Source organism: Octodon degus, unplaced genomic scaffold (assembly GCF_000260255.1).
Source record: "Octodon degus isolate 3935 unplaced genomic scaffold, OctDeg1.0 scaffold00037, whole genome shotgun sequence".
Lineage (NCBI taxonomy): Eukaryota > Metazoa > Chordata > Mammalia > Rodentia > Octodontidae > Octodon > Octodon degus.
Window position 1 is genome coordinate 6,645,075 of NW_004524613.1, and position 17,036 is coordinate 6,662,110.

Sequence of the window (17,036 nt, forward strand, 5' to 3'; positions counted from 1 at the left end):
CTGTTTCATACACTCTATTTCTTTCCTGAATTGCTTATTCAGGGATTCCATCATTTTTATATTCTGCTCTATTTTTTTTATCAGTGTATTCTTTAGAAGCATTTAGTACTTCTTTGATTATAGTTATCACTAAATTTTTTAGTTCAGAAATTATTTCTGATATGATTTCTTCTATACCTTTCTGCAGTTGATTCTTTACTGTCAACGCTATTATCTCAGAGATATCTGGTGCGTGATTTCCAGTTTCCTCAGTGCTAGTGTCTTCTGCATTTGTACTGGTTGGACTCGGGGCCTGAGACTGCATTTTGTTCCTTGTCTTTGTCATTTTGTATACCACTTCTTCTGACCTTTGGTGTAGAACTTAGATAGGGTTATTATAACCTTAGCACCAGGTCTGGATCTATGAAGTTCAGATAACTCCAGGTGGGTGTTGTTTGGATCTGGCTGCTGTGCTCCACTTCTTTCTGCTGTAGCCATTAGAGTGAACCCTTTGTGTCTCTCTGGCAAGATGTTCTGCTCCTGAATCAGCTGAGTGGGTCTTGCCTCTAGCCTCTTTGCAGAGAGATCTGCTGAAGGGTTTCTTGCTGGGCCTGCACTCTGGGTCGAATGAAGATGCGCAGGCCCTGGGTGGTCTCACTCACATGACAGGCCTGGGCTCTGTGTCTATTCAGGATCCAGTGGCCCCAGGCACTCTCTCTCACTCTCCGGGCCTGTGCTCTGGGTCTACTCAAGATCCGCGGGCCCTCGGTTGTCTCACTCACTCGCTGGGCCTGGGCTCTGGGTCTATTCTGGATCCCACGGCCCCAGTCAGTCTCACTCACTTGCCGGGCCTGGGCCTGCACTCTGAGTCTATTCAGGATCCGGAGGGCCCCAGGTCGTCTCACTCTGTAATTATCTTTAGCAGACAACTTTATCTAATTTTTCACTCTATTGTGATGATTTTTCTAGTGTGTTTTTTTGTTTTTTGTTTTTTTTTTCAGAAAAGGTCTCACTATATAGTTCAGGGCTGGCTTTGAACGCACTATGTAGCCCGGGCTGTCACAGTGATCTTCCTGTCTTAGGCTGTGGAGTTCTGGGATTACAGATGTGCATTACCACACCTGGCTGTCTTTACATTCTTGTACAAATAAACAGACTCCTAAAATTACTACATCAAGTAATAGAACCCGTATGTATTGACAATATACATTTAAAATATTGATAGATATTGCCAAAATGCCTTTCAAGAAGGTCATACTCAGAGCCTTTTGGTTTTTTTTTTGTTTGTTTGTTCAGATAGGGTTGTACTGTGTAGCCTAGGCTGGCCTTCAACTCATGAGAATTCTCATGCCTCAGCTTCCCAAGTACTGCAATTACAGATTGGTGTACTACCAAACTGGCTTTCAGAGCTTTTTGTAAGTTCTCATTAAGCCAGTCCAATGGAGTTTAGATTTGTTTCTGTTAGCATTTCTGTTTTAGGACTTGTAATGTAGCCAATGATAGAGTGCTTACCTAGCATGCATGAGGTTCAATCACTAGCACTTAAAAGAAAAAGCAAGGAAAGAATACGCACAAAAATGTAATTTTTAGGGCTGGGGCAATAGCTCAGTAGAATAAGTGCTTACCTGATAAGCGCAAGGTCCTGAGTTCAATCCCCAGTACCGCCCCCCCCAAAAAAAATTCTGCTTGATGAATAAGTTTATTCATCTTTATCTGAAAAACCTTCATAGAAGTTTGGTTCAACTCTCAGCAGCCTGCTCCTAGCTCTGCGGAAGCTTGTCTTCTTTTGAGCTACCTGCTCTTTCTTTTGGGCAAGGGACGTTTTGGGACGGTTCCACCTCTTCTTTTTAACTTCTCTCTTCGGTTTCTTTTCATAGACTGGATTCTCTCGTATAGCAGCATGAGCTTTCCTATACATCTCCTCCATCATGTCTGGAGTTACATTGTTCTTTATGTACTGAGAGAACTGTTTCTTGTAAGCATCCTCATCTTCCTCCATTAGGTAACACATATAATCTGCAATATTCTGACCCATGATGTGCTTCCAATGTACTTCTGCATTGAACTCCTTGCTTTCAGAGTCATAACCAGGGAATCGTTTGGTACTGTGAGGGATAGATAGGCCTCCATCCACAGCACCCTTTAGGGCTCCAAAAACTTTATTGCCAGTTGTAGCTCTGGCGAGGCCTGCATCCAGATAGCAGGTGAAGGCACCAAGTTTGCCATCAGTGCTTTCCACATTGTATTCATCCCAGTCACCTCCACCTGGCCTTATAGATCTTATCCAGGCCAAACCTATTGAGAAGCCTGCGGGCCAGCAGCAGGCCAGTACAATATGCTGCAGCATAATTTGTTAGGCCAACTTTCACACCATATTTTGGTAGTTCATGTGCAAATGCTGCACAGACTATCGTATCCCCTTCAATACGGGCATAAACAATCTGACAAATGATATCTCTGTTAGTTACACAATCTATCAATCCTGTATTTAGGTATGTTGTACCTATTTTTGTCCTGTATTACCAAGAGTTTCCTAGTGTAGTAATCAGTTTTGCCCTCCCATCATCTTTTAAGCTTTACTTGGTATCTCTTAGATACTTAGGCCTTGTTCTTGACAACCTTAACAAAACCCATCCTGTGTAATATAGACCTGCATCCATGGCCCTACACAGACCTGCAGGCCCAACAGCACCACCATTTTAAATGTGTTAGTTCAGTGAATTTTGACAAATTCATACCTTTGAATAATCACCACAATCAAGTTACAGAACATTTTTGTCACCCCAGAAAGTTTTGTACCCCAGTCTCTTCTTCTAACTTTAGTCTTTTTTTTTTTCTTAGAAATTGCTTTATTTTTTATCAGCCTCATTCCCATTTTGCTGAAGCATTGGCAGAACAGCTCAGGACCACTCGGTGGTGGTTCCTGCCCACTCAGTGGCCTGTGCGGGGTGCTGCAGACCCATCTTCTGTGGCCGGCTGGGCATTCCAGTCTTCAGTAGGAAACTGCTGAATGGGCACAAATGGCACCTGCATGCCTTTGGACCAGTCTGCGACCTCAGGCTGAGCAGCAGTGAACTCTGGAGCTGGTGCAGTCCATTCTCCCTGAAATTCCTCCTTGGTCACAGCCTTTTCAGCAGCAGCCTGCTCTTCTTGTTCAATCTCTTCAGGACCCCGGTAGAAGTAGAGATCAGGCATGACTTCCCACGGGTGTTCATGGGAGATGAAAGCAGCATCCACCACATCAGACCCACAGAGTGAGCTCCCTTATTGAGCACTGGATGGCAATGCCCACATAGCGCAGAGGAGAATCTGTGTTGCACAAAGCAATGGTTGTCAGATTGACGTAAGATGCCTCCGTTAGGGGCTGGTGGTCAGCCCTGGGGTCAGAAACCACCAGAAGACGTGGCTCTCGGAAGGCTGCCTGGATCTGGTTAGTGAAGGTTCCAGGAGTGAAGTGGCCAGCGATAGGAGTAGCTCCAGTGGCAGCAGCAAACTTCAGCACAGCCCACTGGCCAGTGCTGCTGGAGGATATGACGCCGACATCAGCAGGGTTTTCAGTGGCCACTATGGCTCGAGCTGCCAGGAGGAGCTTCTCCCAAGTCTGCTTCAGATTTATGATGTAGATTCCATCACTTTTCCTTTTATAGATATACTGCTCCATCTGGAGATCAAGGTTGATGCCACCTAAGTGGGTTCTTGAAGCAAGGAACTTGACGTCCTCCTCCTTCATTTGCAGGACATCAAGGGCTCCGGACATTGTGAAGTTTCCCTTTAAGTTACGATGGGAATCAAAAACAATGCCATATGGACCCTGCCAGGGAGCATGGAAAGGCCTAACTTTAGTCTTTTTTTTTAAAATTTAAATTTATTTATTTGTGTGTGTGTGTGTGTGTGTGTGTGCGTGTGTGCATGTGTGTGTGTCCAGCTCAGCCCACCAGGGGGTGGGGCTGGCTGGCATGTGGTGCTGGGGGATTGAACTGCAGTCCCTGTGCTTTGCTAAGCTTGTTCTAAGTAGGTGCTTTAGACCACTGAGCCATCTCACCAGCCCTAACTTTAGTCTTAGACCACCACCATTTTGCCCTTTTTTTCAGTACTGTGGGATGAATGGTTTACCATTGTATTATGTCACCAGCCTTTTCCCTTTCCCTCCCCACTTCTCCTCCCTTGTTGCAGTGCTAGAGATTGAATGTAGGGCCTTCATACCGAGGTACATCCCCAGTACCAAGTTTCTATGCTAATCATCCATTTATCTTTTGCTGCTACTGTCTCAGTTTAAAAGACAAGATAAATATAATCTCTTAATGGAAATATGTGAGCTTTGAATCAAATAGACCTGAGTTCAAATCAAGCTTTAACCTTTAACTAAGGGACTTGAACTCCCTGCTGTTATTGTGTCTCTCTTTAGTTAAGCTAATCGCACTTGTCTGGATATAACAGACAGGACCCTCCCCATAGGGACATTCATGGAGGCAATAGTGGTTTTTTTCTTTTTCTTTTTTCTTTTTGTCCAGTTCACCCCACCCTGAGGGCAGGACTGGCATGGCATGTGGTGCCAGGGATCGAACTGCAGTCCCCTGTGCCCACCTAAGCTTGCCTAAGCAGGCACTTTAGCTGAGCTATCTCGCTGGCCCCTTGTATTTCTTCTTAACTCTCATGCAAATTACTATGGTGCTTTCACCACTATCACCAGCATCATATATACAAAGAGCCATTAATGTATTTTCCTATGATTTTCTAATAGAACCAGATCCTATGGTGAGATTTAAGGAATTCCAGATCAAATCATATCCTGTCCAGGACTTTAGCTACTTAAAACTTCTGCGTCTCCAGGAAGCTAGGAAGCAACGAGGGATAAGCTTCGGTAAACCAACCAAAACCTCAGAAAACAATCTTCCCAGGATGCTGGGTCCAAAGATCAAGTAAGTGCAGCTCTTGGTCCAATAAAATGTCCATATTGTTATAAAGGGGACAGGAATATGATTTCTATGGTGAAATTTCAGGGATGCTCAGTTGAGGTGCAGAAGTGGCAGACACAGGTCAGCCAATCTCAAAGGGATAGATTTAATGTATGTGAAACAATCCACAGTAGCTCTAGGTTTGAAACTTAGGACTGAGTTCTCTGCCTGTAACTCTCAGGGCCACTTTAAGTTTGTAGCTATTTCTTTACTCATGGCCTCAGCCAGTCATTTAAGGAAGAAAAGCAGGAAATATCTTCTGGCTATAATATTCTATGTATGTGCTGCTGGGCCCTTTTGACTCTGAGCTTCTTCAGAAAATTTTACCCAACTAAGGGACACAGCTATAGAACGGTAGCTTACCTTTGCCAAAACAATCTGCTCAAGCCTGGTGTGGTGGTTCGTGCTTATAGTTCTAGCTAAGATAGGAGAATTGCAAGTTTGAGCCCAGCCTGGATAACTTGATAATTTAGCAAGACCTTATCTCCTATCTCAAAAATGAAATAAAATAAAATAAAATGAAGGTGGATAGACAGGGGTGAGGATGTCACTCAGTGTGAAAGCCTGGCTTTAATCCCTAATATGATAAAACAATAATAGCAAACAAAAAGAACAAACAAGAACAATCTGTTCCATTTTCAGTCAGTTATATTAGAAGTTTAAAAAATTCCTTTATTTTGTTGCAGATTTGAGCCCAGCCTGGACAACTTAACAGTTTAGTGAGACTCTGCTTCAGAATAAACATGGTCCAAAATAAAATAAAAATGGACTACCGATGTAAAGTGTGAAAGCAATGGGTTTGATCCCTCTGTACCAAAAATAAATAAGTAAAAATTCCTTCCTCCATATGAACTTTCAGTCTAATAGGCCTTAGCCAAAACCCTTTATTAGGTGACTTGAATTCTTTTCCTCCAATACAACGTTTTTATTTTTTGACTTGAACTCTTTGCTTAGACTTCTTGCAAAGTCCAAAACAGGTTTAGCGTCATAAGATTATGAGCCCCTTCATAAAACTGGTGTTTAAAAGGACCTTATCTCCTCCCAAGTCCCCTCCCTATTATATTTCTTTATTCCCTAACAGCAGGAGTCAGTCTCTCTCTCAGGGTGTGATTTTGCATTTTCTCCTCTTGTGGGTAACATTCTTCGGGAAGGGAACTCTTAGTGTGCAGTATAGTAGGGCTGGTTATCCAGGGCCTTCTGAGCTGGCTGTATTACAGATGAGTTTTCTTTAACAAGCTATCACATTTCAGATCCAAGTATTCTCATTCAGTCAAGTGTTCCATACTCAAAACCAAGCTTGGTGAGCTCCCCAAGGAGGCAGAAGTGGGGGCCTACATGAAAATTCACACTGTGGAGCAAGGAGAAATTGTGGTAAGCGTGTTGAGAGCACTGTTCATGATGTAGTGTACAACATGAGCGGGCAGAGTGTAGAGTAATAGGAATAAAAAATTTAGAGACATCCCTCTCTATTTGGTGATGCTAAGAAATAGCACTGAATTTTAGGGTATGATAAGGGTATTGTGGCTAATTTTTAAGAATCCTTATATTTAGCACATACATATCAAAATATTTAGAAATGAAGGATGATAGCTAGGGCTTGCTTTAAAACAATCCAGGAATTGAAAGGAAGGGAGGGAGAGGAATAAAAAGAATTAAGATGTACTTACTCCCTAAAATGAATGTAAATAATGTGTGCTGCAAACATGTACTAATAAAAATGAAACTACATTAATGAAAATGAAATAATCCAGGAGTAGTAAAGCAAGGATATTCACTTTCCACTCTTATTGTGCTAAGTCTTAGTAATATATTAAGAAAAGGAATTGAAAGGCATATAAATTGAGAAGGGAATAAATAAAACTGTCCTTGTAGAGGACTATTGTTTACTTAGACAATTGCAAGAATAAGTCTTGCCTGATACTAAGAAGTGATTACTGCAAGGTAGCAGGATATAGACTAATATACAATGGACTATTGTTTTCCTTATACGAGCACTGAAAATTAGAATATAAAGCTAAAAACACAACGCTACTTACATCCCTAAACAAAATACTTAGGTATAAATCTAACAAAACATGACCAGAGTCTGCACACAGTGAATGTAACTTGGTGGTGGAGCACAGACTTGGCACGAACAAGGCCCTGGTGCATACTAATAATCTAAGTGATGACTTTTATAGAACTCTGATGAAAGAAATCAAAGAAGATTTAAGTGAATATAGAAATAATCTGTGTTCATGAAGTAGAAGATTCACTATTATTAAGATGTCATTTAAAAAAAAAAAAAAAAAAGATGTCACTTTCCCATAACTTGATGTGTAGATTCAATGCAATCTCAATCAAAATCCAAATGGATTATTTTATGGATATTGACAAATTGATTTTAAAGTTTACATGGAAAAGTAAGTGGATACACAAACTGCCATATCTACAAAATAAAACATTCAACAGTAAAAGAAAATATGTCAATCCATGAAAATACATGTTGTAATCTAAGGGATGAATATTTCTAAGTGAAGGAATCCAGGACTAAAAGATCATATTGAGAGTAGGGAGATAGCCTGGTGGTCTAAAGGCCTGCTTAGCATGTGCAAGGACCCAGGTTCAATCACTGGTACCATATGCCACGCCAGAGATCCTGTACCAAATAAAATATTTTTTTAAAGGGCTAAGTATTTTTAAAACTTTTTTCTCTTTAGTATTTTTTTCTTAGTACATGTGTTTGTAGTACAAAATGCTTATGCTCCTTATGGGGAATTGGTACACATTTATAATACATTTTGATTATTTTTTTCCCATCCCTTTCCCTCCCCCACAACCATTTCTTGATGCCCTTCCCTTTTTGGGGAGCATATTTCCAGTACACAATACATTCCTGGTGTCGAGTTCTTAGATGTACATAATGCAGCTTAGTTCCTTTCTTCATCCTTCCCCCCCCACCTCTCTCCCTCCATCACTGAATCCCCCCTTTGAAGATCAATTGCACTGGACTGGGGAGATAGCTGGGCTGGGGAGATAGCTCAGTAGAATAAGTGCTTGCCTGGCAAGCGCAAGGGCCTGAGTTCAATTCTTGGTTCCACCAAAAAAAAAAAAAAAAGATCAATCGCACTTTCTACTTGTCTATTTTTTATTATACTCTTTATTTATACTTTGGGTTTCTCATCTAAGAGAAACCATGTGGTGTTTAAGCATGCGTGTCTGGTTTAGTCCGTTTAACACATTATAGTCTTCAGGTGCGTTCATGTTTCTCTGAGTGACTCATTCACCTTTTGTAAGATTAAATATTGTATGATAGTGACTATGTGACATTCTAGAAAAGGCAAAACCATCATGAAATGCTCAGTGGTTGTTAGGAATTTGAAATTCAGGTGATAGAATAATAGGTGAAGCATAAGAAATTTTTAGTACAGTAAAAATACTGTATATGATTTTGGAAGAGGAAATAAAGCATTAAGCATTTGCCAAAGACAACAGAACTTTTAGCACAGATTAATTTTCTTTTTTTTGCACTATTTAGGCTTAAACCCTGGTTCTTTGCCCTGATCTGTATGCCAGCCCTCCTCCACTTTTTTTTTTTTTTCTTTGAGACAGGGTCTCACTAAGTTGCTAAGTTGCCTGTGTTGGGCTTGAACTTGCAATGCTCTTGACTCAGTCTCAGAATCTTGGGATTATAGGTTTGAGTCACTATACCTTGAAAACAGTGAATCTTAATGTGTACAATTTGTAAAATCAATCATTTGGGAAGTGAGTGGATTGCAGGATGGAATATAAACCTCTAACTACAGTGGACCATTAACTTATGAACTCAATTCATTTCCAAGGCCTGGTTGTAACTCAAGTTGTCAGTTAAAGGCGCACGCTCCTCTATGCAGCCTTCAAAGTCTGTCCTGTCCACAGGCAGATTTCAGTGTCCTTAAAAAGACATTGGCCCAGGATTTCTCAATGAATCCTGTACAGGAAAGGATGACGTAATGTTCCTTCCAGAACTCTTTAAGGGTTCATCCTGTATCTGCGACCATCTGGAAGCACAAGTGGCAGGCATTTGGGTCACAACTCAAGACTTTGGTTGTAAGTTAAAACTAAAACTTCAGTAATAGCCCAATTTGTTCATATGTCAGGCTGGTCATAACTCCAGGATCCATGAGCTACAAATGCATGAAATGATCTCAGTGAAGGAGTTAGGGGGAAGTGTTAATATAATTTTGGAATTGAGCGGAGATAGCCATATTAAAAGCAAAACATTTAATAATTAATTTCTTGTCAACTCCCAAGTATAATTATTAACTATAGTCACTATGTACAATGGATTTCTTGAAATTGCTGCACCAATCTAACTGAAATTTTCTGTCACTTGACCAATGTCTTCCCCAAAACATGCCCTACCCCCAGTACCAAGGTAATCATTCTCCTTTCTACTTGTATGGGCTCAATGTTGTTTAGATTCCATATATACATAACAGCATGTGAGGTTTGTCTTTCTGTGCCTAGATTATTTTACTTAATATAATGTCTTTCAGGTTCATCTATGCTGTTACAAATGACAAGATTTCTTGTTTCTTTTTTTAAAAAGCTGAATGGTATTCCATTGTGTATATGTACCACATTTTCTTTATCCATTTATCCATTGAGGGATACTTAGGTTGATTTCATATCTTGGCTCTTATACTGCCATCCACAGGAAATGCAGATATCTCTAGCATAAAATTACTATGCTAATTTTGTCTCCTTTGGAAGTATATCTGGAAGTGAGATTGTGAGATCCAATGTAGTTCTATTTTATATTTTTTGAGGAACTTCCATACTACTTTCCATGATGGCAGTATTAATTTACATTCCTGCCAACAGTGTACAAAGGATCCTTTCTTTTCATTCCCTTACTCATGCTTAGGTTTTTGATAGCTGCCATTCTATAACAGTGATTAAATATCTTGTTAAGATTTTAATTTCCATTTCCTTGATGATTAATGATGATGGCTATTTTTTTTCTTTTTTTTTTATGAGCAGCATATATTTATTGAGAGAAAGAAAGCTCCTGTCCCGAGAGAGGGACGGGGGGCGGGGCGAGCGGGTAGCTCCCCCCAGGAAGTTGTCTTTGCAGGGACTTTTATAGAGGAAAACCATGTGCTGAAGCGGGTCTAAGGTGGTGGAGAAGACATGGAAACTTGCTTAGTTGGGCATGAGGTGGGACAAAACTGTGGTCAACCAATGAGATTACAAGCACCATTGCTCAGGTGAAATTGATTAAATCCAGTATCAAATGGGAAAACGAGTCACATAGCAAGCGGGCACCAATACGGAACAGGGTCTCTTCCTGTTAGGGGTTGGGCTAGTGACTCATTTGGGCTCTTTCAAGTTGATTGATACTATTTAGGATATCAATCCATAATGCCCATCCCTAGAGAAGTATGTAGCTGTGCTTCCTCTTTTTGACTATGTGAAGCAAAACTGTATGAAGCAAAGCATGAACAATTATGAGCAATGAGCAAAGACATTAACATTTAAAACATAAATTTGTTACCTAAGCAAGTCCCAATTCAGAATTTATGAAAGAAAAACAAACTCATACCTCCGTCCAGTGATCTCGGTGGGAAACTCCAAAATGATACAGTGAGGAAAAACTGGTCTCGGGTGGGTGACCTCCAAACAATATAGGGAACCTCCAAATGACATAGGGAAAAACGATCTCTGGACCTGACCTGCACGAGTTCGTGTTCTCTAAAACCGAAGAATGAATTTTAGGAACATACGGAGGTTATGAGCAGAATATTTTTATTGAGAGAAAGAAAGCTCCTGTCCCGAGAGAGGGACGAGGGGGGTGGCGAGTGGGTAGTTACCCTCATAAATGGAATAAGGATTTTTTTTTTCTGCCTGAATGCCTTCAGGGCAGGTTTGGCTGGCTTGAGTTGTGGGGATTGAACCACAGCAACCTGAGCCTGACTGCTTTGTTGAAGCAGCCACAGAACTGAGCTAAGGGGCAGGCCCCCCTATTTTTTCATATACCTATTAGGCATTTGTATGTCTTCCTTTGAAAAATATCTATTTATGTCTATTTAGGCTCACTTGTTTTTAAATCACTGAACTCATTTTAATTCAGTTTTCTAGCTACTGACTTGTGTTCCCTACTTATTTTAGTTATCCCTTTATCAGATAGATGGTTTACAAATATTTTCTCTTATTCTGTACATTGTTTCTACTCCATTGATTGTTTCATTTGTTATCCATAAATTTTTAGTTTGATGCAATCCTACTATCTATTTTTTTTGCTTTTGTTATATGTCATACCTAAAAAAAGGGTTCATATCTAAAAATCATTACCTGGACCAATCTAAAGAAGCCAGAAAAAAAAAAAAAAAAAAGAAGCCAGATATTGATTTCTAATAACATTTCCCAGTGAAAGGAACACAGGCTTCTTGGAGAAATGGTTGCATCTGTAACTGGAATTAGACATATGCAAGATGAGCTGAGAACACTTAGTTGCACTTAAAAATAAGTTGGGGGAGGGGCATAGCATTGATGAGAGAATATCAAAAGGGTGCAGAGGCCAGGGGCTGGGGAGATAGCTTGGCAGTCTAAGAACCTGCCTGACAAGCACAAGGACCCAAGTTCAATCCTTGTACTGCATGTTCACCCAGGCTTGCTGTGCTGGCCACCAAAGCCAGGCATGGTGGTATACATCTGTGCTCCCAGCGCTGGGGAGGCTGAGGCAGGAGGAGTACCACTATGAGTCTGTGCTGCATAGTGAGATCCTGTACCAAAATAAATAAATAAAAAGGAATTTTAAAAATAAAGGAGGGGCTGGTGAGATGGCTCAGTGGTCTAAAGCACCTATGTAGAACAAGCCTAGCAAAGCACAGGGACCGCGGTTCAATCCCCCAGCACCACATGCCAGCCCGCCCTGCCCCTTGGTGGGCTGAGCTGGCCACACACACACACACATAAATAAATAAAATAAAATAAAATAAAATAAAAATAAAGGAAAGGATGCAGAGGCCAGCTGAAAATGTTCTCAATCGTCAAAGCTTGAATAACTTGAATAACAAAATTAAGTAGTATTATATTATAAACTCATAGTATAAAATAAATATCCATTAGTACAGATTTATGTAAATACATAAATAGTACATGGAAAAATAAATTAGTGGATGGAGGAAAAGAGACAAATCTCTTTGTGGACTAAATACAAATAATTTATGTATGCAGCTACCCGGCCCTCAAGGAGGAAGAACATAACTCCAGCTTCTTACGTTTGGACTGTGCGTAGTGACTTCCTTCTGAAGAGTACAGTATGGAAAGGGATGAAATCTTAGAAACACTACCTCATCCAGGCAGTCGAGGCAACATCAGTAGGAGTAATGATGATAGTGCTGCCCCTGGATATGATGCAATGGAGATGGCACTTTACCTCTGCGGTCCTCCTCTTGATGCCTCACAACCCCAGGATAATCATGAGAAAAGAATGTTCAGACAAATTTTAACAGTAGAGTATCCTACAAAATTCCTGATTAATGAATGCCCCTCAAACTGTCAGGGTTATCACATAACAAGATAAGATTGCTACAGTTACAAGATACCTAAAGAGATGTGAAAATGACATACGATGTGTCCTAGTAGGACAGTAGAATAGGAAAAGAACATTAGGTTAAGAACAGGAAATGTGTAACTCATGAACCTCAGGTATATAATTATATAAGATATATAATTATTGGTTTGTTCATTATAACAAAGATATTTAAAACAACAGAGGCAACTAGATAAAGGATGTGTAAGAACTCTGTACTATTGGCTCAGTTTTTCTGTAAATCTAAAAATATTCTTTAAAAAAGTCACTCAAAAACTGGTCTTAGGCAGACACAGGGGCTGGGGCTTGATCCTTTGGCCTGCTGTGCTGGCCCTGCCCCTGGGGCGCACTGAGATGGTGATTGAGACTGGGCATGGTGGCGTGTGCCTGTAATCCCAGTGCTTAGGAGGCTGTAAATAGGAGGATCACTATGAGTCTGATCTACATAGTGAGACCCTGTAGACCCTGTACTAAATACATTAAAAATAAAATAAAATAAAACAGGTACAGGGGACCGTGGTTTGATCCCCAGCTCCCCATGCCTTACCAGACCCGCCCTTAAGGCAGCCTGAGCCAGCCAAAAAAAAAAAAAAAAGAAGAAGAAGAAAAAATCTTTCTCAAAAACTGGGGGGCTGGGGAGATGGCTCAGTGGAATAAGCACTTGCCTGGAAAGCACAGGGGCCTGAGTTCAATCCCTGGTTCTGAAAAAAGAAAAAAAAAATTGGTCAAAGCCAGGAGTTGGTAGCATATGCCTGTAATCCTAGCACACTTAGGAGATCTAGGTCAGCCTGGGCTTCATAATGAGATTGAGACCAGCCTGGGCTACATAGCAAGACTCTGTAACAAAGCAACAAACCAAATGATCCAGTGGTAGAGAGGTGAGTATGGGTGAATCAAGCATGGCCATGTGTTTATCAACAGGCTGGTACTGGGTTCAGGGCTGAGTGGCAGAAGGTACAGTGTGGTGGTGGTGGCAGAGATGGAGTTGGAAGAAGGGCTTTCCAGGGTGTAGCGAAGGGCCTTGGCCACCTGGGGAGAGGTATCTTCTGAAGCCCTGCATGGGTTCACGGGAAGCTGGAACCCTGCTCCACGTCTGTGCTCTTGCTGCTGTGCCTATTATAGCCCCTCCAAATTCATCCTTCTGTTCTTTTCCCTCTGCTATGGTGGGTTGTGAATGCCCCTGTTCCATGGCTGCCATATGAAGAAGGTCTTTGTTGTTCTGTGTGGGGACCCTAAAGCTTAGCACAGCCCTCTGTCCCTGCTGATGTGCGTATGTTCAAGCTCTTTGGAAGATCTTTCTTTTCGTTCACAAAAATTGCCTCCTGCAACTTTAAGCTAGCTCCTACCCCCATGCTCCCTCATCCCCAAAACAAAAACAGAAGAAATCGGCTCCCTTGCATGTGGTGCCTTTTAGATATTTAAAGAATGCAATTTTAGTTTTCATTCAACATTTTTGCAGCCAGACAACCTTTCAGTGTTCCCTCAACTTTTTTTTTTTTTATTCAGGACAAATATTCTCCACTCCTTCAAACATTTTTCATGTCTCTTAGCTTCCGTTCTCCTTGAGGCCTGCTTCTCTTCGGTTTCATAGTACGCTGCTCAGCTGGAGGTGGTGGTGCACCCTTGTCATCCCAGCACTCAGGAGGCTGAGGCAGGAGAATCACCATGAGTGAATCACCATGAGTTGGAGGCCAGCCTGGTCTACATAGTGAGTTCAAGGCCAGTCTGAAGTACATCATAAGACCCTGTCTCAAGACACAAATGCACGCACACGTACACACACACACACACACACACACACACACACAGAAAAACCCGAATATACTGTCAGAACTGTACACAGCACCAAGAGGAAGAGATGCGATACGATGGGATGCTCAGGCATCTGGGCAGAATGGAGGCACAGAGGAGTGGGCACATGGTGACAGTGGTCAGAGGCTGGGTAAGAAGCAAGCACAACAGGCTCCAAACTGTGGGGACCCACGATGCTGGAATGGAGAGTTCGACTTTGACTCCCTAGAACAATGATGGTGAACCTGTGGTGCACCTACTACAGTGAGCTGTTTGTGTCACTTGAGAGCTCTAAGAGGTTTGCCATTACTGTCCTAGAAAGATCCAGAGGCTTTATTTTTTTTTAATATTTTCTGGTTTTTGTGTGCGTGGTACTGGGGATGGAACCCAAGACCTCTATGCTCTTTTTGTTTTGAATTTTGAAACAAAATCTTGCTATGTCTTTAAGTTGCCTAGGGTAGGCTCCAACTTAAGATGCTCCTGCCTCAACCTCCCAAATAGCTGGGATAACAGGTATTCTGTGGAGGTCTTCATGAGGTACCTTTGGTGAGAGCGTTCTGCTTTCAAGACCCTGGCTTCATGCATGGGTGACAAATGGAATAACTCTTAACAATGTTCATCTACCAGAAGGTAGGAGAACAATCACATTTTCTTCACCCTTGGGATAGGAGTGTGGAGGGTTTTCCCTAGAAAGGGCTGAAGTTGAGGCCTGGAGCAAAGAGATTCCAGATTTTGAGCTGAGGTGTAGGAGATCTAGCTTCTCCAGAGGCATGCTGAGGCTTCAAAAGTGGTCAAGAATGGGCAAGCAGGAGCTGTTGACAGGGCAGCAGAGGGATGACCAATTGGCGAGTCTTCTTGTTTTGTTTCTAGTAGCTAGCTAGCTAGCTGTGTCACCTTGGGCACATCACTTTACCTCGAGCATGGCATGAGGTGCCCAGTGTGGGCAAGTGAACTGGCATGACATCTGCCTTTGTGGAGCATACAATCCAGTCTAGACAGAAAATAAACAGATAGCAGGGCTGGCCAGATAGCTCAACGGACTAAGCACCTGCTTAGGCAGGCTCAGGGACTGGGGTTTTATCCCTGGGGTGCTATGCTGGCCCCACCTCCAGGGCACACTGAGATGGTGATTGAGACTGGGTGTGGTGGCATGCACCTCTAATCCCAGCACTTGGGAGGCTGAAAACAGGAGGATTACTACGAGTCTGATCTGTGTAGTGAGACCCTATAGACCCTGTACTAAATACATTTAAAAAAGAAAAATAAACAGATAAACCATTAAATACATGGAAAGTTACAAAGTGCTGTGGAGAATGAACTAGAAAGCAGGGTGGGCAGGCAGACTTCTTAAAGGGCGGGTCAACGAAGGCTTCCCAGAAGAGGTGATATTTAAGCTGAGCCCTGAATGACACAAAAGAACAAGGTATGGAATGACCTGGAAGAAAAATGTTCCAGACAAGCCAGGCATGTTGGCACACACCTGTAATCCCAGCACTTGGGAAGCTGAGGCAGAAGGATTACCACCTGTTTAAGGCCAGCCTGGGCTACACAGTGAATTCAAGATTAATCTGAACTACAAAGTGAGAACCTGTCTCAGAAGGGATGGGGGAGCCGCTGTATGATGTAGGACAATTCTCTGAACTTCAGTGACCTCATCTGTAAAATGTGGTTAGCCATTAGAGCCTCCTTTCTGGTTTGGAGGCTTTACTGAATTAATACAGGCAAAAGTCACAGAGGGCCCAGAAATTAGTGGGAATTCTGTATGTGTGAGCTGGTGCCGCCACTGTTGTAAATATAATATGGATGACCACGGACAAGTACATTCCCTTTCCTAAATCTCATTTTCCACATTAGAGGATGATAGTCCCTATGCTGTAGGTTTAAATGCATATGTATTTTCTCCACACAGTAGGAACTGGCTAACGGGCAGTCTGTGTGCGAGGCCTGGCGTTAGGCAGGTGGACCATTGTGCCTCTAGTGAGGAGCTTCCTGTCTCCAGGATTTCTCACATAATCTTGCCTAGACCTTCAACAGCTTCTGAGGGAGCACCAAAGACTTTGCCTGTCAGTAGTCACTGTTCATGGTCTAGAAACCAAATGGGGCAGCAATGTGCGGAAGTGAGGTGAGGTAGGGAGCTCCAGACTCCACTTTTATTTTTTTTTATTTTTATTTTTTTTTCAACAAATAATACACTGCATATATTCTTCTTCTTTTTTTTTCTTAATTACAGATTGTTTTAATTATTTTCACACGATGAGGTGAGGGTCATGGGGGATAAATCAACTGTCAGTTAAGTGTCTGCAAGTTTCCAATTTGTTACAATCACTGGATTTACATAAGTGCTAGGTTAATTTTCTCCATGTACACACACAGTGAGTGACATTTTTCAAGTAACTTTTGATGTAAAGTAGAACTTAGGAGAAAAATCACTTAAGAAATCAAAATCTTTATGTAATAGCAATACTCTACCCACAGCATTCACACATTTGTGGATTCCAAATGCTTATCTAAACAGAAGCAATGCAATTAAGTTGCCTTCCCTCAAAACGAGGGTGTCAGAAGGCAACTAGCCTACTACCAGCCACTAAAGCTTATGACAACACTACTTCCCAGGCTGTCGCTGTTGCTTTTAATCCCCAGCACCAGGCCGAGAATTTTCTCAATGCCAGGGACTTATCACAAGCAAATGTTTCAGTGCATGAACAGTGAAGAATCGGGACCGTCTTGTCATACCAAGAAAGTAGATAATGACT

At 41.8% G+C, this 17,036-nt stretch overlaps 1 protein-coding gene across 1 annotated transcript in view; it reads left to right on the plus strand.

Moving 5' to 3' along the window:
- The window catches only part of Cnbd2 (cyclic nucleotide binding domain containing 2), a 78,326-nt gene that overhangs the window by 42,228 nt on the left and 19,062 nt on the right, over nt 1-17,036 (plus strand). The window contains 2 exon segments of the mRNA XM_004630989.3: nt 4,721-4,898; nt 6,185-6,305. Coding sequence (XP_004631046.3) covers nt 4,721-4,898; nt 6,185-6,305 — 299 coding nt within the window.